At 45.6% G+C, this 14990-nt stretch overlaps 1 protein-coding gene across 2 annotated transcripts; it reads right to left on the reverse strand.

The window, feature by feature from the left end:
- Window positions 1–5745: 5745 nt before the first annotated feature.
- On the reverse strand, window positions 5746–13603 carry CCDC70 (coiled-coil domain containing 70). Of its 2 annotated transcripts, none has more exons than XM_077752666.1 (2): window positions 13405–13603; window positions 5746–6644 (listed from the first exon to the last, which is right to left on the reverse strand). In XM_077752666.1, exon 2 carries the CDS (start codon window positions 6595–6597, stop codon window positions 5896–5898), a length of 702 nt encoding a protein of 233 aa, XP_077608792.1. In that variant the 5' UTR covers window positions 6598–6644; window positions 13405–13603; the 3' UTR covers window positions 5746–5895. The 2 variants fall into 2 exon arrangements, with proteins under 2 accessions (XP_077608792.1, XP_077608793.1); XM_077752667.1 differs by lacking the exon at window positions 13405–13603 and adding an exon at window positions 11791–11997.
- Window positions 13604–14990: the final 1387 nt, after the last annotated feature.

Consider the following 14990-nt stretch of genomic DNA (forward strand, 5'->3'; position numbering starts at 1 on the left):
ACTCCTACTTAAAAAAAAACTTCTCTTTGTGACAGAAGAGTTCAAGGCAGGCCCTTTTTAGACCCCATTGAAGTATTCAAGTCATTTGTCACAAGTCAATCACAGGGCTAGCTTCATTGCAGATGCTTCTGGAACATTCCTTGTGTGGAAGAACATTCACCCACAGCAGGATGTGTCCTGAGGGGTCATTGTGACCTTTTTTTTTTTTTTTTTCAGATATAGTCCAGAGGTCAAATACTGTCTGTTTGATAATGTCTGTTAAAGTATATCCATACGGCCACACCCATTGAAACATTTTAAGAGAGATACTAAGGCTAGGAATTCACTAAGTCAGACAGACTAGACCGAGAAATAAATCATCCAGAGAAATAGCTAGAAATCAAAAGGAAGTGGAGAAATCTAGAATTTATTGAATGATGTATAACATGTTAGGAATTTTAACATATATTGTCTCTTTTGAACCTCACAGCATATGCACGGATCAATAGGAAATTTATCAGAAACTGTTGACAGAACCCATCTATTCTGTGGTGTTACTGTTATCATTCCCATCTTACGTATCCAGAAACTGAGACTCAGAGAGTTCAAAACTTTTTAAAGCCACTCTAGTGTGTTAAATTGTGTCCCCCTAAAAGACCTAACCCCAGGTACTTGTGAATGCAAATTCACTTAGAGATAAGATCTTTGCAGATATAGTTAAGATAAAAATCTTGAGGTGAGATCTCAAGGGTAGATTTGAGAAATAGAGACAAAAAGAAGACTATGTGGGGGCACCTGGGTGGCTTAGTCGGTTAAGCATCTGACTTTGGCTCATGTCATGATCTGGTGGTTCATGAGTTTGAGCCCCGCGTTGGGCTCTACTCTGACAGCTCAGAGCCTGCAGCCTGCTTCGGATTCTGTGTCTCCCTCTCTGTCCGCCCCTCTCTCGGTTGCACTCTATCTCTCAAAAATAAATAAACATTTAGAAATAAAAAATTAAAAAGAAGGCCATGTGAAGATGGGGGCAGACAGGAATGATGCATTTATGTGCCAAGAGATGCCAAAGGCTGCCAGCAGCCACCAGAAGCCTGTAGGGTCATGGGGTTCCTCTGAGTCTCCAGGAGCCTCACCTGGCAGCACTTTGATTTCAGACTTCTGATCTCCAGAACTGTGAGATGATAAATTTCAGTTGCTTGTGACTCCACGTTTGTGGTTATTTGTTAGAGCAGCCGTGGGAAATTCATACAGCTGCACTCTGCTGAGTGGCGGAGCGGGTACCAGCACCAGCACAGGGGTAGGGGTAGGGACTGCCTGTCCGAGCCCTGAGCTGGGTCAGCTCCTGCTACGCTCGTGCTTATTACCAGGAATGAGAGATGCCTGTCGCTTTGTTCTTCTGGGTCTGAGTTAAATGAGAAACTACATCATACGTCCCAAAGATGAGAATTAGACCCATCACACTGCATGGCTTTTGAAGAACAGAAAATGCTATTCAGCCTTTAGGGCAGCCACTAGCTCTTAGGAAACATAGATATGTTGAGAAGATTCTAGCAAATTCCAGGTCAACCAGAGCATTTTTTCTCAATGTGCCATTAGCCTGTGCTCCACAGTAAATTTTTACCAGCTGGACATTGTTTTCCTTACTCAAAGTGTGTATCTCTTATATTGCATTTTGTGTAGTTCTGCACCCCCAGAGGTGGGTCTAGACTATCTGGAGAATGTCCAGGCTTATGCAGAGAGGACAGTGAAGTTAGCAAGGACTTCCTTGGGTCACCCCTCTTTGATGTCCAGTCGTTCCTTTTCATGTGTGTCCAGCAAGCAGAAGCTGGATGCTCTGGTCTGGGCCATGTGCTCCCCATGCAGGTGATCTGTGCCGGGGCCACAGAGGAAAGGCACTCAGAACTGTTCTTTCCCATCCTGACTTCTCAGGAGGAGCCCTGGGCCTCAAACCAAGTTTCTAAGACGTGTCATCAGGGACTTCTGCAGTTAGAAAGTCCACTACTTCTGTAGCTGAGGAAACAGAGGCTCAACCTGGGCCACAAGCTCTTTGCCATGATCGGCAGAACTGGAAATAGAATCGGCGCCTTTGATTTCAATCCCAGCACTTTTTTTTTTTTTAACTATACACACGTGTTTTCTAGAATGTAGCTTGCATAGGATCATCTGGAAAACACATTTTAAAATACAAATTTTAAGGCCTGAGCCCCAGAAATCGAGATGCAGTCTGGGGTGGAGCCCAGGAATTGTATTTTTGACAAGCAATCCCAGGTGAGTCTGATGCATGTGGTCCACAGCCTGAAGGGAGCAGACCACATTTCCCTAAGGAAACCAGTGCACCCCCAAAACGCTATTGTTCCCCTTCTGGCAGCTTTAGGTAAGAGCTTCTGGGTGAGCTCAGGCTTTGAGGGAAGATGACAACTCCTCGGAGTGAGTTCAGTGGCAACGTCCTAGTTATGGCAAGAAATGCTCTTTCCAGCACTCCTGGATCTTCCAGTGTCTGCAACGTGATTCTGGAATAAAGATGATTTCGAATCTGGGGCCCAGCTGGATGAGCCGGACCCCGAGATAGCCCAGATGACATGCTCCCTGCCAGAGGACCAAAGAAGGGGAGCCAAGCTGCTTCTGAGATGTCTTCTGGGGTCTAAAGTCATGGGACACCCAGGGGACCCCTCGGGCTCAGCGATGCTGTCACGGGTGGCATCTTAAAGAGGAACCCAACTTTGGCCGCTGCTCTGACTGTGAAGAAGTCCATCAGCATGTGTCATAACATGAGTAATAATAACTCAGAGGTTAGAAGCTGTTTTCACAGACGTTATCCATATCTTTCTTCTATCTGTGAATCTGTGTGAGGGTCCAGTGATTCCCTGTTATTAGCCTACACAGCTTACTTAACCTTATGTTTTATTTTGTCTAAATCGTGGTTTTGTTTCATATGTCTACAGATCTTCCTCTGCTTAACACACTCAAGTGGGGTGCACTGTTGGGGTGCTCTCAGAGAAGCCAACACTCCTCCTTCTTGGTCCAATTTTACAAATAATTACATAGTAATTACTTGATGATTGTCTTCCCCCTGGGCTTCCAGCTTCACAGACACTCCCAGACATAGCCCAGGGCTGGCGAGGCTCGGTGGTGAGCAAATGAATCAATGGATGATGAGGTAACTGATGATTCAACCATTTATGTAACAAAGGGTTCTTGGCTGCACAGCTTTGTGTTGGGTGTTAAGGGAGAAGGGTTGAGTTCACCCAAGTGCTGACCAGGCTTGAAGAGCTCACCCTACACGGCAGATAAAGGGGTCCTGATACATCCCAGACTACACTCTTCATCCTCCCCCCAACCCTGAAAGCACCCCATCCTGCTCTTCCTTGGCCTCCTCTCAGTGATGGGCACAACCATCCCCTTTTTCACATCGTCCCTGACACTGGCCTCTCCCACCCTGATGAAATCCTGGGGGACTCTGATCTTCCTCCCCAAACTCCTCTGCAAGCTGCCGGCCCCTCTCCATGCACACCCCTCTGACACGGGGCAGGGCCCCTCTACAGAAGTGTGTCTCCAGTGTTAAAGGCCATGCAAGTCACCCAGGGACCTTGTTAAAATGCAAAGTCTGACACAATTGGTTGGGGCCTGAGATTCAGCATTTCTGACAAGCTCCCAGTTGAGGCCAATGTTCCTGGTGCACAGACGACACTTTGAGTAGTCAGATGTCTTTTCTAAAATGTAAATCTTAGTCATTCCTTCCTTAAAATTCTTCAGTGGCTCCCTATTGTCCACAAGACCTTGTGCCATCAGTTGCCTGCCTTCCTGTCCAACGCACTGTTCTGCATACCTCCCATCCTTTCAGTTCCTCAAATGGCAACTTTCTTTTGTGCCTCTGCTGTTCCTTCTGCCTGGAATGCCCTCCTGCCTCGCAGGCTCCCTCCCCCGCTACGTCCCACTGGACTGTTAGGCTTCACCCAGTCATCACCTCCGCCAGAAAACCCTTCTGGATTCCGTCCACTCACTCCCCCACTGCCAGAGTCAGCTGCAAGACATCGAAGGAGCACTCCCGAGATCTGTCACGCCTCTCATCACCTTGGGACGCACTGACCTCTTTACCTGCTTTTCTCCCCACTGAGACCTAAGAGAACAGACCCTCGAACAGTGGACGCTCACAGCTGTTTGCTGGAGGAAGGATGGAATCACAGAGGGACACACTTGTCCTCTCTGGGCTGCTCCTCAAGTCCCCTTCAGTTGGCACCTGTCTCTTAAATAGTTCCTATGGAATGCTGTTAAGTGGGAGTGTTTTTCTATTTATTGCACCCCAGTTCCTGCCTCCACCAGATTTATGTTTCTTTGGCTTTAAGATTAAGAATTCTATTTACTTTTGTTTGGAGCTGAATCGGCAGCTCTACACTGGGGTTCCCACATTCTGCACACCATCCACTGGGCAGCTCTTCTTGAGTCAGAAGGCTGGCCCCGACTGCTGAGAATCAGAGGCCTTGCCAGACACCCCAGACTTTCCCAGAATGATACAGAGCCACAGAGGTCTGGCTGTTCTTGGTGTCAAGAGTCAGCCTATTCTTCTAGTACCAGGAGCGTTTGCTCAGTGCACCTAGGGTCCCCCCACCCCCATCTTCTCCTCTCCCTATCGCTTTGCTGCTATCCCAAACCTCAGTGAAATTCCAAAGAGCTGTAAGGCTAATCCAAACCCAATGCCATTATTGGCTGACCTACTCTAACGCCACATTCCATGACTTAGGGCTGTCATTAGAAAAGAAACAGGACCCAGAGGCAGATGGTGTGGGTTCCAGTCCTGGTCTTTCCACTTGCTACTTCATATGTAGTCACTTTGCTTCTCTAGGGCTCTGTTTCCACATCTGTACAATTGGTTTATGTACCTTCCCTGTCAACTCACAGAGTTGTGGTGACGGCTACATGAGTTGGCAAGTGTGAAAGTGCCTGTCAAACAGGAAGGGATGCACAAAGGCAAGGTAAGTAGATACATTAATAAAGATGAGGGCCAGGCCTCAGAAAGGGGGAAAGCAGATGTTTGCCTTTGACATGTCTTACTGCGCACCTTCTGTTCGTTTCCATACCAGTGCCCATATAGACCATCAAATCCCAGAGGAAAAGCTGGGTGTGTATGTTGCTGACCCCACATGAGTGTACATTCATTGAGTGTATTACCTCCTTGGGACATTTTAATTTTGAAAGAAAAAGAGAAGAAAGGAACTGATCCTGCAGTGAGGCCTGTGTGAATGGGAATACAAGAGGCAGGGAGACTATCCTATGGGGTTCACTTCGATTTCATCAGCAAGATGAAGAGAACCGGCAGTTGAGAAGTTTGCTGGAAACCAGGAACTACAAGTGACAGGACCATTAAGGAATTCAGCCTGTGTGTTCTAAAAGGCCTGCGGGGAGAATGAAGCACCCGTGAGTTGTTCACAGCACTGTGGCCTTCTCTGAAAAGCTGTTAGCCCACTCCAGGACTCTAAGACTGTTCAGAGTGGAAAAGAATGATTGTCTCCCAGGGCACCAGAGGCATAGGTGACTCAGCTGCTCTCTGTCCCTATGTATCTCTAGCTGGAGTTGTCTGAGCCTCTCTTCTCTCCCATTCTGACTTTTAGAGAGAGCTGTAAGGTCTCTATTCACAAACTTACATATGCTGGGCTCATGGTGAAGTGCCCAGAACCAAGCCCTACACAGAGAGCAGTACAGCCTGGAAGGTGGGAGTATGGCCTTGGATATAATCACAAAACCTGGAAAAAAATGAAGCAGGCCTTATTGAAGTTGTTTTTCCAAACGTCTTCTCAGGACTTTATTAGGTCTTTTGAAACAAGGAGACAAACAAGTGCCTATTTTCTCCAACACATAGGGTCACCCTGGACTTGAATCCCAATCCAACAGAGTCTGGACCCCATGCTCCTTCATCTCCTGTTCTCATGCTCTGCCTCGGAAGGAGGGTGGTGATCGTGGCCCTCCATTGACGTTGCGGTGCCTGTCTTCAGGTATCTGCTCCTCAGCAATATGGCCGCCACCTCCTACCCAAAACGCTTTCTCCTCTTCCCATAGGGCATTCTCTTCCTCCCAGAGGGACTTTTTATCCTCCCATAGGGCCTTTTCCTCCTCAAGAAGAGCTCTTTCCTCCACCCACAGGGCTTTCTCTTCCTCCCACAGGGCCTTGTCCTCCTGAAGAAGGTTCTGGTCTCTTTCCCATAAAGCATTGTCCTCTTTCCAAAAGGCCTTATCCTCCTTCCAAAAGGTGCGGTACTTTTTCCAAAAGGTCTTTTCTTCTTCCCGGAAAGATTTCTCCATTTCCCAGAAGGCTTTTTCTTCTTTCCAGAAGGTTTTCTCCTCTTCCCAGAAAGGTCTTTCCTCTTCCCAAAACCCCAAGATCTGACCTCGGAAAGCATGGATCTTGCCTCGGAAATTCCACATCTCTTCCCTGAAGCCTTCTATTTTCTCGAGAAAAATTTTCATCTCTTCTCGAAAAGCTTTTTCTTCCTGCAACTTGCAGATTAGTTTCTTCTGGCGTATGTTGGATGAGGATCCCACCGTTGACCGGAAGCAAGCGAGCCCCATCCATTTGCTCACTTTGAAGGGAAACATCTTCTTAGTTAGCCAGAATGGTGGAGTGGCCATGATGGAGGACAGAGCCGTTGGCCAAGTCCAGGTCAGCTGGTCAAACTCTGCAGGGGCAGCACAGAAAACATATTCATGAGTATCACATGCTAGAGAAGGAGACTTTGGTCTGTATTATTTGATTTAGGAAAATGTAACCATTTCCCTCTTTGACCCATTGCATGTGTTTGTGACAGACAAGATTTGGTAGAGAAACACAGCTGGTCATGGCTTTGGGCTGAAAAGGGAGTCAATAAAATCAAAGTTAAAGATGCTAAAATCTCAGCCAACAAGGACAGGAATGCTCAACTAGGGTATCAGAACACACAAGTGTGACATGATCATTTGAGGAGTGTGTCACAGTTTTCTTTTCCTTTTAATAATAAAGTACTACAGCCCCTCAATGATTTACTTTTGTTAAACCAATGAGAATTCACTTGAGGTTTTAGCATTCTCACTTGGGAATTGTTCATACCCTTCTCGTGGTCATGCTTACAGCAGGCTGCCACAGGAGTGAGTGTTCTGTTATAGGCCACCTGAAAAGCAGAGGGTGAGACCCACTGACCTTTGGGGGACTATTTTAGTAGAAGAGTCTATTTGGGGAACAGAGGCTTAAAATAATAAGGTAAGAAACAATGCCAAATGTCAGCAAAGATACGAATAAGAGGAGCTCTCACAATATCAAGGTATACTGAACAATAAATAGGGAGGACATTTCATGAGTCAGTAGCTCTGCTTCCAGATATGTACCCTGAGGAAACTTATGAATTGTGACCAGGACACATGTACAAAAAATGTTTGAGAAGCTTTGTTCATAAAAGCTCAACACTGCAAACAATCCAGTGGCCATCACAATAGAATGGGATTTGAAAATGTAGTATATTCATGCAATGGATAGCATAGCTATGTGCAACAATGCAGATGAATAGTATAAACATAATTTTGAAAGAAAGAAGCAGAATTGGGGCACCGGGTGCCTCAGTCAGGTAAATGTCCGACTTGGTTTCAGTTCAGGTCATGATCTCATGGGTCATGGGATTGAACTCCACATCTTGGAGTTCTTTCTCTCTCTTTCTGCCCCTCCCCTGCTCTCTCTCTCTTCAGTAAACAAACAGACATTAAAACAAGAGAAAGAGAAAGAAGCAGAATAAAAGAATTTCAAAAAACAAAGTTCCCAAACAGGCAAAACTAAACTCTATTGTTTCAAGAAATATACTTAGGTGATAACACAAAAAAGCACAGCAAGGAGGTGAGTTCCATAAGTCAAGGTAGTGGTTGCTTGAGAGGGAAGGAGGGGTGGAGGGGGTGGTGATTAGGTGAGGACATGAGGGGGGCTTCTGAGCAGCTAACAGTATTCTGTTTCTTTACTGGGGCGGTGGTTGTGGGTGTGTTCCTTGAAAAAAATATGCTAAGCTGTAGGTATATATTTTATGTACTCCAATAAATGTATTATATTTTACAATAAAATGTAAGCTAGGGAGAAAGAAAGGGAAAGAAAGAAGCAATGGAAGGAAGGAAGGAAGGAAGGAAGGAAGGAAGGAAGGAAGGAAGGAAGGGAGAGGGGAGGGGAGAGACGGAGAGAGAGAACATTGTCATATATCTGAGGTATCAGATATCAGAACTCTCCAGACTACAGTAATTACAAAGGTGGGTTAAAGGATGAGAAAAAAGGCTGGACACAGGAGAATGGTCAGAGGCAGGGAAGACAAGGGGTGCATGCACCTAGTGAGGGCATTGATTTCCATTTTGAGTTTTCTGGAAGGAGCTGCCAGAGTCTGGCCTCACTCCGTGGGCCTTGCTAATGGAGCAACATGGAGTCCCTTTGGGAGACTTCTGGGCTTTCTCCTTGTTTTTCCATTTTCAGACTCGGCAGCAGGGAGCAGGGGAGAAGGAAGGACACATACCTGGAGTGTGTGTGTGTGTGTGTGTGTGTGTGTGCACGTGCGCGTGAATGGTAAAGGGATAAACCGTGGCACCAACATGTCCACCCAGCCACACAAGCCAGAAACCTAGAGCTCATCCTTGACTCCTTCTTTTTCCTCACCAGACTTTGCAACAATTTTCAACCTTTCCAGTTACGATTATTAACATTTCTGAAGCCACGCCTTCAGAGTCACCTCATTGTCCACACTGTGACAGTCTCACCAGTCTCTCTGGTGCTGATCTTACCCTCCCATCCACCCCTACTGTAGCCTCAGGGGTGTTTCTAAGTTTATTTATTTACGTTTTGAGAGAGAGAGAGAGAAAAGGCAAATGCTCAGGTCGGGGAGGGGCAGAGAGGGAGCGAGAAAGAATCCCATGCAGGCTCTGCACTTTCAGCAGAGAGCCAGACGCGGGGCTCAAATCCACGAATCGTGAGATCATGACCTGGGCCGAAATCAGGAGTCGGACACTTAACCATCTTAGCCACCTGGGCACCCTGCCCCACAGGTGTTTCTGAAACATGTTATCACGTGTGGAGTTTGATGAGTTCCTTATAGATATTGGATACTAGCCCTTTATCTGTCATTTGCAACTATCTTTTCCCATTTCATCAGTGGCCTATTGGTTGTATGGATTGTTTCCTTTGCCGTGCAGAAGATTTTTATCTTGATGAGGTCCCTGTAATTCATTTTTGCTCTTGATTCCTTTTCCTTTGGGGATGTGTCAAGGAAGAAATTGCTGCGGTTAAGGTCAAGGAGGTATTTTCCTGCTTTCTCTTCTAGGGTTTTGATGGTTTCCTGTCTCACATTCAGGTCCTTTATCCATTTTGAGTTTATATTGGTGTATGGTGTGAGAAAGTGATCTAGTTTCATTCTTCTGCATGTTGCTGTCCAATTCTCCCAACACCATCTGTTAAAGGGCTGTCTTTTTTCCACTGGATACTCTTTCCCACTTTGTCGAAGATTAGTTGGCCATACACCTGTGGGTTCAGTTCTGAGTTCCCTATTCGATTCCATTGGTCTATGTGTCTGTTTTTGTGCCAATACCANAAAGAACTTAAGTATCCATCACCTGATGAATAGATTGAGAAGATGTGGTATATTTATACAATGGAATACTACATGGCAATGAGAAAGAATGAAATCTGGCCATTTGTAGCAACATGGATGGAACTAGAAGGTGTTATGCTGAGTGAAACAAGTCAGGCAGAGGACAGATACCATATATTTGCATGTATAGATGGATTAGGAGGAAGCTAATGGAGGACCATGAGGGAGAAGAAGGGGAAAAACAGTTGGGGAGAGGTAGGGAGGCAAACCATGAGAGACTCTTGAATGCTGAGAACAAACTGAAGACTGATGAGGGTCGGGGAGAAGGGAAGGGGGGTGATGAGCATGGAGGGGGGAACTTGTTGGGATGGGCACTGGGTGTTATATGTAAACCAAGTTGACAATAAACTATTTAAGGAAAAAGTAAATAAATAAAACACGTTATCACACCTGCTCACAAAGCTCCAAAGACCCCACAGGCCAAACCCAAATGCCTCCTAAGGTCCTCTGTAAGCTGATTCCTGCTCGTTACTCCCTTTACCTTCCTACCGTCTCCAAAGCTAAATTTCAGTAATAATGGGCCACATCCAGTTCTCCGAGCAGACCTGCAGTTTCCAGCCTCTAAGCCAAGGAACACGCTGTGTCCTCTACGGATTACCTTTCCCTCTCAGCATGGCTTGAATTCCTCTCCACATCGCCCCCTCTGAAAGCTACTCGGACTCTCCAGACAAAGTTCACCACCCCCTCCTCACTCACTCCCATGTTTCCTTGTCATGCTTGGTTGAAATTAGGTGTGGACGTGCCTTGCTGCCATTGTAACCCAGCACCTAAGCGTCAGCTGTGGGCATAGGAGGTAAGTGACACACATGTTGGTTGACTTGAACTGAATTTCGCGGAATTTTGGAAACTTGATTTTCTAGGCTGTATTATGGTTGTCTTAATTATTAACTGTTGGTATCTTGAGGTGGGAGAGAGTGCCTCCTTCCTCCTTCCTTTCTGCTATGAGAACACAGAGCAGGCCCTCAACAGGCGTTTGTTGAACTGGATTCAGAGATTCTATGAGCAAAGCCTCAGGGTCAGAGTCCAGGATAGCTGTCGACGACAATCAGCTTTCTAATTGCAATGTCAGTAACAACAACCACCGGCACATTTATTTAGCTCTTTCGTGGGGGGCACTTTACTGGCGTTACCTGTTTAATCCTTTCAACCATGCACCTTGATTAACCTCATTATATAACTGAGAAAACTCTGGCTTGAGTAAGTTAAAAACCCATCCAATTAAGTAGATGAGTCAAGATTCTTCTAGAAAGTGCTAGAGTGCATTACATGGTCAAGCACTACTACTTGTAAATGCCATCGGGCTGATGTTTTCACTAGGAAGGTGTGTGTGTGTGTGTGTGTGTGTGTGTGTGTGTGTGTGTGTGAGATAGATAGAGAGAGAGATAGCATTTGTATCAAGCCCTGGACCCACTGAAAACTTAATGATTACATTTAGCAATGTGGTCACTAATTTTAAAGGAAACCTCCTTTCTCCTTATACAATCCTGCTGAAAAAAAAATACACTGATACCCACACTAAAAGGAAAATCAAAGAACACTGAACGTTATCACTGAAGAAAATAACTATATATTTTCATCAAACAATAAAATAAGACTTACAAAAATCTATTTTTATATGTGAGACCTGTCTGTCCCCTGTTTGCAAAAACAAACAAACAAACCCACTTCTGTGCAGGCTTCTGACTTTCTTCTGAAATGTTCCCTGGACATATCCCAGCGCCAAAACTAACCACCATCCAAATTACACTAAAGCTTTATTTCCTACTCCTCGGGCAATGTTTGCACTAATTAGAGAACTCGCCAAAACAGTTTAATAAAGTCCTTTTTCCTTTGTACCGGAGACCCCAACTGTTGCCTAATTCTGAGTGTCACCCTGCAGTTTCTCCCAGGCTCTTATTTTCTGGCTCCTTTCATGGCCTCACACTTTCTGCAGGTCTTACAGCTGTTGTTCTTGGCGGGCTCCTTTTGGTCTGGGCTCCACAAAGAAACAGTGTCGACATTCATGAGAAGAGAAAACCACAAAGCTGAGTGGAGAAGTCAGTGGGGCGGGGGTGGGGGGGGGGGGGGGGGNAATAGGAAAAACTACAAATTATAGGTCGGTGAGCACTCAGTGTTCACTCTCCCTGATCTTCCCCCTGAGTCTCACTGCCTATCCGGGCAGGGGCAGGAGGGACCTGCTTACGGTACTTGTTGACAGAAATAAATGTATTGTAAGTCAGATATTCAGGGGCTGCCCCTTGTCAGAAGATCTGGGCTCCTGTATGTGGCGACACGGGCCCATAGGCTGAAACTTCTTCAGCTTCCGGCTTCCCGGCTTCCGGCTCACCCTCATGGCATCCATATGCATTGTCAATGGCCGCCTCAGGCTCCCGGGCAGAGCCGGGCCCTCCCCCAACCTGCTCACAGCCCAGTGGTGACCTTATTTCCTGGGCGATCCCTCGCCCCTGGGCCTTCCTATCTCTCTCTCTGCTCATTCTGGCCTCTCTCAGCACACAAACACGCTCAGGTCCCTCTCATCTAACACGACCCCCCAACCAGCTGAGCACAGAATCCTCTAACTCTGCCTACTGTTTGCTGCCCTTCTCGTCCTCGAACAGTCTTCTCAAAGAGCAGCTGACAACCGCCATGCACCATTTCCGTATTGCATCTACACCCCATCCCACAGCAACCCACCCTTCGCCTCCTCACTCCACTGAAACTCTTCTTGTTAAGAACACTAGAGACGTGCTCGTGGGTTAGTCCTTTGTCCTCACTGACCAACCTGTTGGCAGCATTTGACATTAGTCCTTTTTGAAGCTCCCTCCCCTTGACTTCTATAACCCGGGGCCGCGCTGCCCTCCTCCCACCTCCCGGACCACTCTCTCTCCATCTCTTTGTGGACCCCTTTTCCAGGTGGAATGTGCTTTTTCCACAGAAGGCAGTGCCCACCTCACAGAGCTCTTGAGGGACTAAACTGGGTATTTCAAGTGCCTAGCCCAGTGCCTGGGATATAGCAAGTGCTCACTAAACAGAAGATAAGAATAATTATAATTGTCACTATTTTGTGTCATTTTCAATCTTCTTCACCTGGCCTGCCAGGACAATCATGATCTGTCCCTACAAACCATTTTTGCCTTATCTCTCAGCCACCTTCCCTGATGCTATCCTCTGGCCATGTGCAATCCCTCAAACATGCCGAGTTTTCCTCAGTTCCCTGCCATGCTGGTCTCTCTCCCTGGATAGCCTTGCCTAACCCTGCTTCACTTCACCTACTTAACTCTTTGGAGCTCAGTCACCTCCTTTAGCTCTGCTGACACCCCTCTCTCTACCAGATTCAGACTCACTATATGCCCCTCCTGTCCCACCGGGAACATTGTCTCACATCTCTAAGTCCAGCATCCAGTGCGACAGCTAGTCTGTAATATATGTTGAGTAAATGGCATCTGAATGAAGGGCAGTATCCTGGGTTATAATGTTAGAGAAAAATGCATCTGCAAGTTTTTCTCATGATGGCTTAAATTGTCCTTGAGAAAGAGATAAATCAAATATAATATCAAATACATAGATTTGTATTTAGACATAAAGTATGATGTGATTTGTGCCAGGTACTGGACTAGGCACTCAATGTTTCCGATTTGTTCCCTACAAGAGCTCTATGAGGTAGGCACTGCCTTCTGTGGATATAAAAACATGAATCAAAGAAACATGCCTAATTTTCAGTATTATACTCTAGGACAGAGACTTCTAAAGAAAATGGTATATATAACTCTCTGCTTAGAACCGATAACTACCCAATCTAAAGCCAACAGTTACTTACTGCTTAGCTGTTCCCCAACTGGGCAAGTCCCACAGCCCTCAGAGGCCAGGCAGTCATTGTCACATCACAGACCCCCTAACACTGTTGCCAGTGACACTTCTGTCCCTCTCAGTCCTGACTCACAGGGTAGGGAGGCCCATGATGGGTAAGGGACTTTGAGGAGTGGAGAGAGAAAGACTTTTCCGTCTTCCATCCTTGACTTCCCCAATAGAGTGGCACTGTTAATGGCTGGCAAATGATTGTTACCTCACATTCCACCTGGATTGTGTCCAGGGGCAGGCTTCTGGGAAATCACGTTGCGGGGGAGGCCTTCATGTGTGATGAATCATTTCTCTTGCTGCTCTTGAGATGCTGTCTTGGGCTTTTGACATCTTGACTATGATGTGCCTCTGCACTCTGAATGTATACTAGAAATTTGCTGAGCTTCTGGGAAATGCAGATTTGATGTGATTTTTCCTCAAATTTGGGAAGTTTTTGGCCATTATCTCTTAAAATATTCTTTCTTCCACTTTCTTCATTCTTCTTCTCAGACTCCTTTTACATGTCTGTTAGCTTGATGGTGTCCTAAAGGTGTCTGAGGCTCTGTTCATTTTTCTTCATTTTGCTTTCTATTGCTTAGACTGGGTAATCTCAATTGATCTGTTTTCAAGTCTACTGATTTGTCAGCCAGATCAAATTGCTCTTGATCCCTCTATTTTTCATATTCAAGTGTAGAATTTCTATTTGGTTCTTATTTTTGTAATAACTTCTCTTTATTGATATTCTCTATCTGGTAAGACATACATCTCAAACTTTTCTTTTTTTCTTTTTTAATGTTTTATGTATTTCTGAAAGAAAGAGAGAGAGAGAGAGAGACCATGAGCAAGGGAGGGTCAGAGAGAGAGGGAGACACAGAAGCTGAAACAGGCTCCAAGGCTCTGAGCTAGCTGTCAGCACAGAGCCTGACGTGGGGCTCAAACCCATGAACCGTGAGATCATAACCTGAGCCGAAGTAGGACGCTTAACTGAATGAGCCACCCAGGCGCCCCTCTCAAACTTTTCTTTAATTCTTTAGGCATGGTTTCTTTAATTCTTTGACCATATTTATAGTAGCTGATGTAAAATCTTAGTCTAGGAAGACCATCCTCTCCACTTCCTCAGAGAGTTTCTAACCAAAAAGAGTTTCTAACTCAAATAGTTTTTACTGACTGCTTTTCCCTCCATGTGTGAACCATTCTTTCCTGTTTCTTTGTGTGAGTCCTAAGTTTTTGTTGAGATTAGATATTTAAAAGAAATAATTTTAAATAATATCATCTTAAATAATATTTATCATATAAGTAATATAACCGGGCACCCCTAGAAATGTGATTTCCCCCTTCTCAGATTTGTTGTTTCTTGTTGTTGTTGCTACTATTTGCTTGTTTAGTGGCTTTCCTGGACTAATTCTGAAAAGTCTCTATTTTTTGTCTTGTTTGGCCACTAAAATCGGCCGGCGTAGCTTAGTGGTCAGCTAATGACTGAACTAAGAGATTTCCCTGAACTGGTTAAGGGTCTCTTCCTTTGCCAAGGGAACTCTGTGGAGGTGGTCCTGGGGCATGCCTTGGGTG

The sequence above is a fragment of the Crocuta crocuta genome, unplaced genomic scaffold, assembly GCF_008692635.1.
Source record: "Crocuta crocuta isolate KB4526 unplaced genomic scaffold, BGI_CrCroc_1.0 scaffold190, whole genome shotgun sequence".
In the NCBI taxonomy this organism is placed as follows: domain Eukaryota; kingdom Metazoa; phylum Chordata; class Mammalia; order Carnivora; family Hyaenidae; genus Crocuta; species Crocuta crocuta.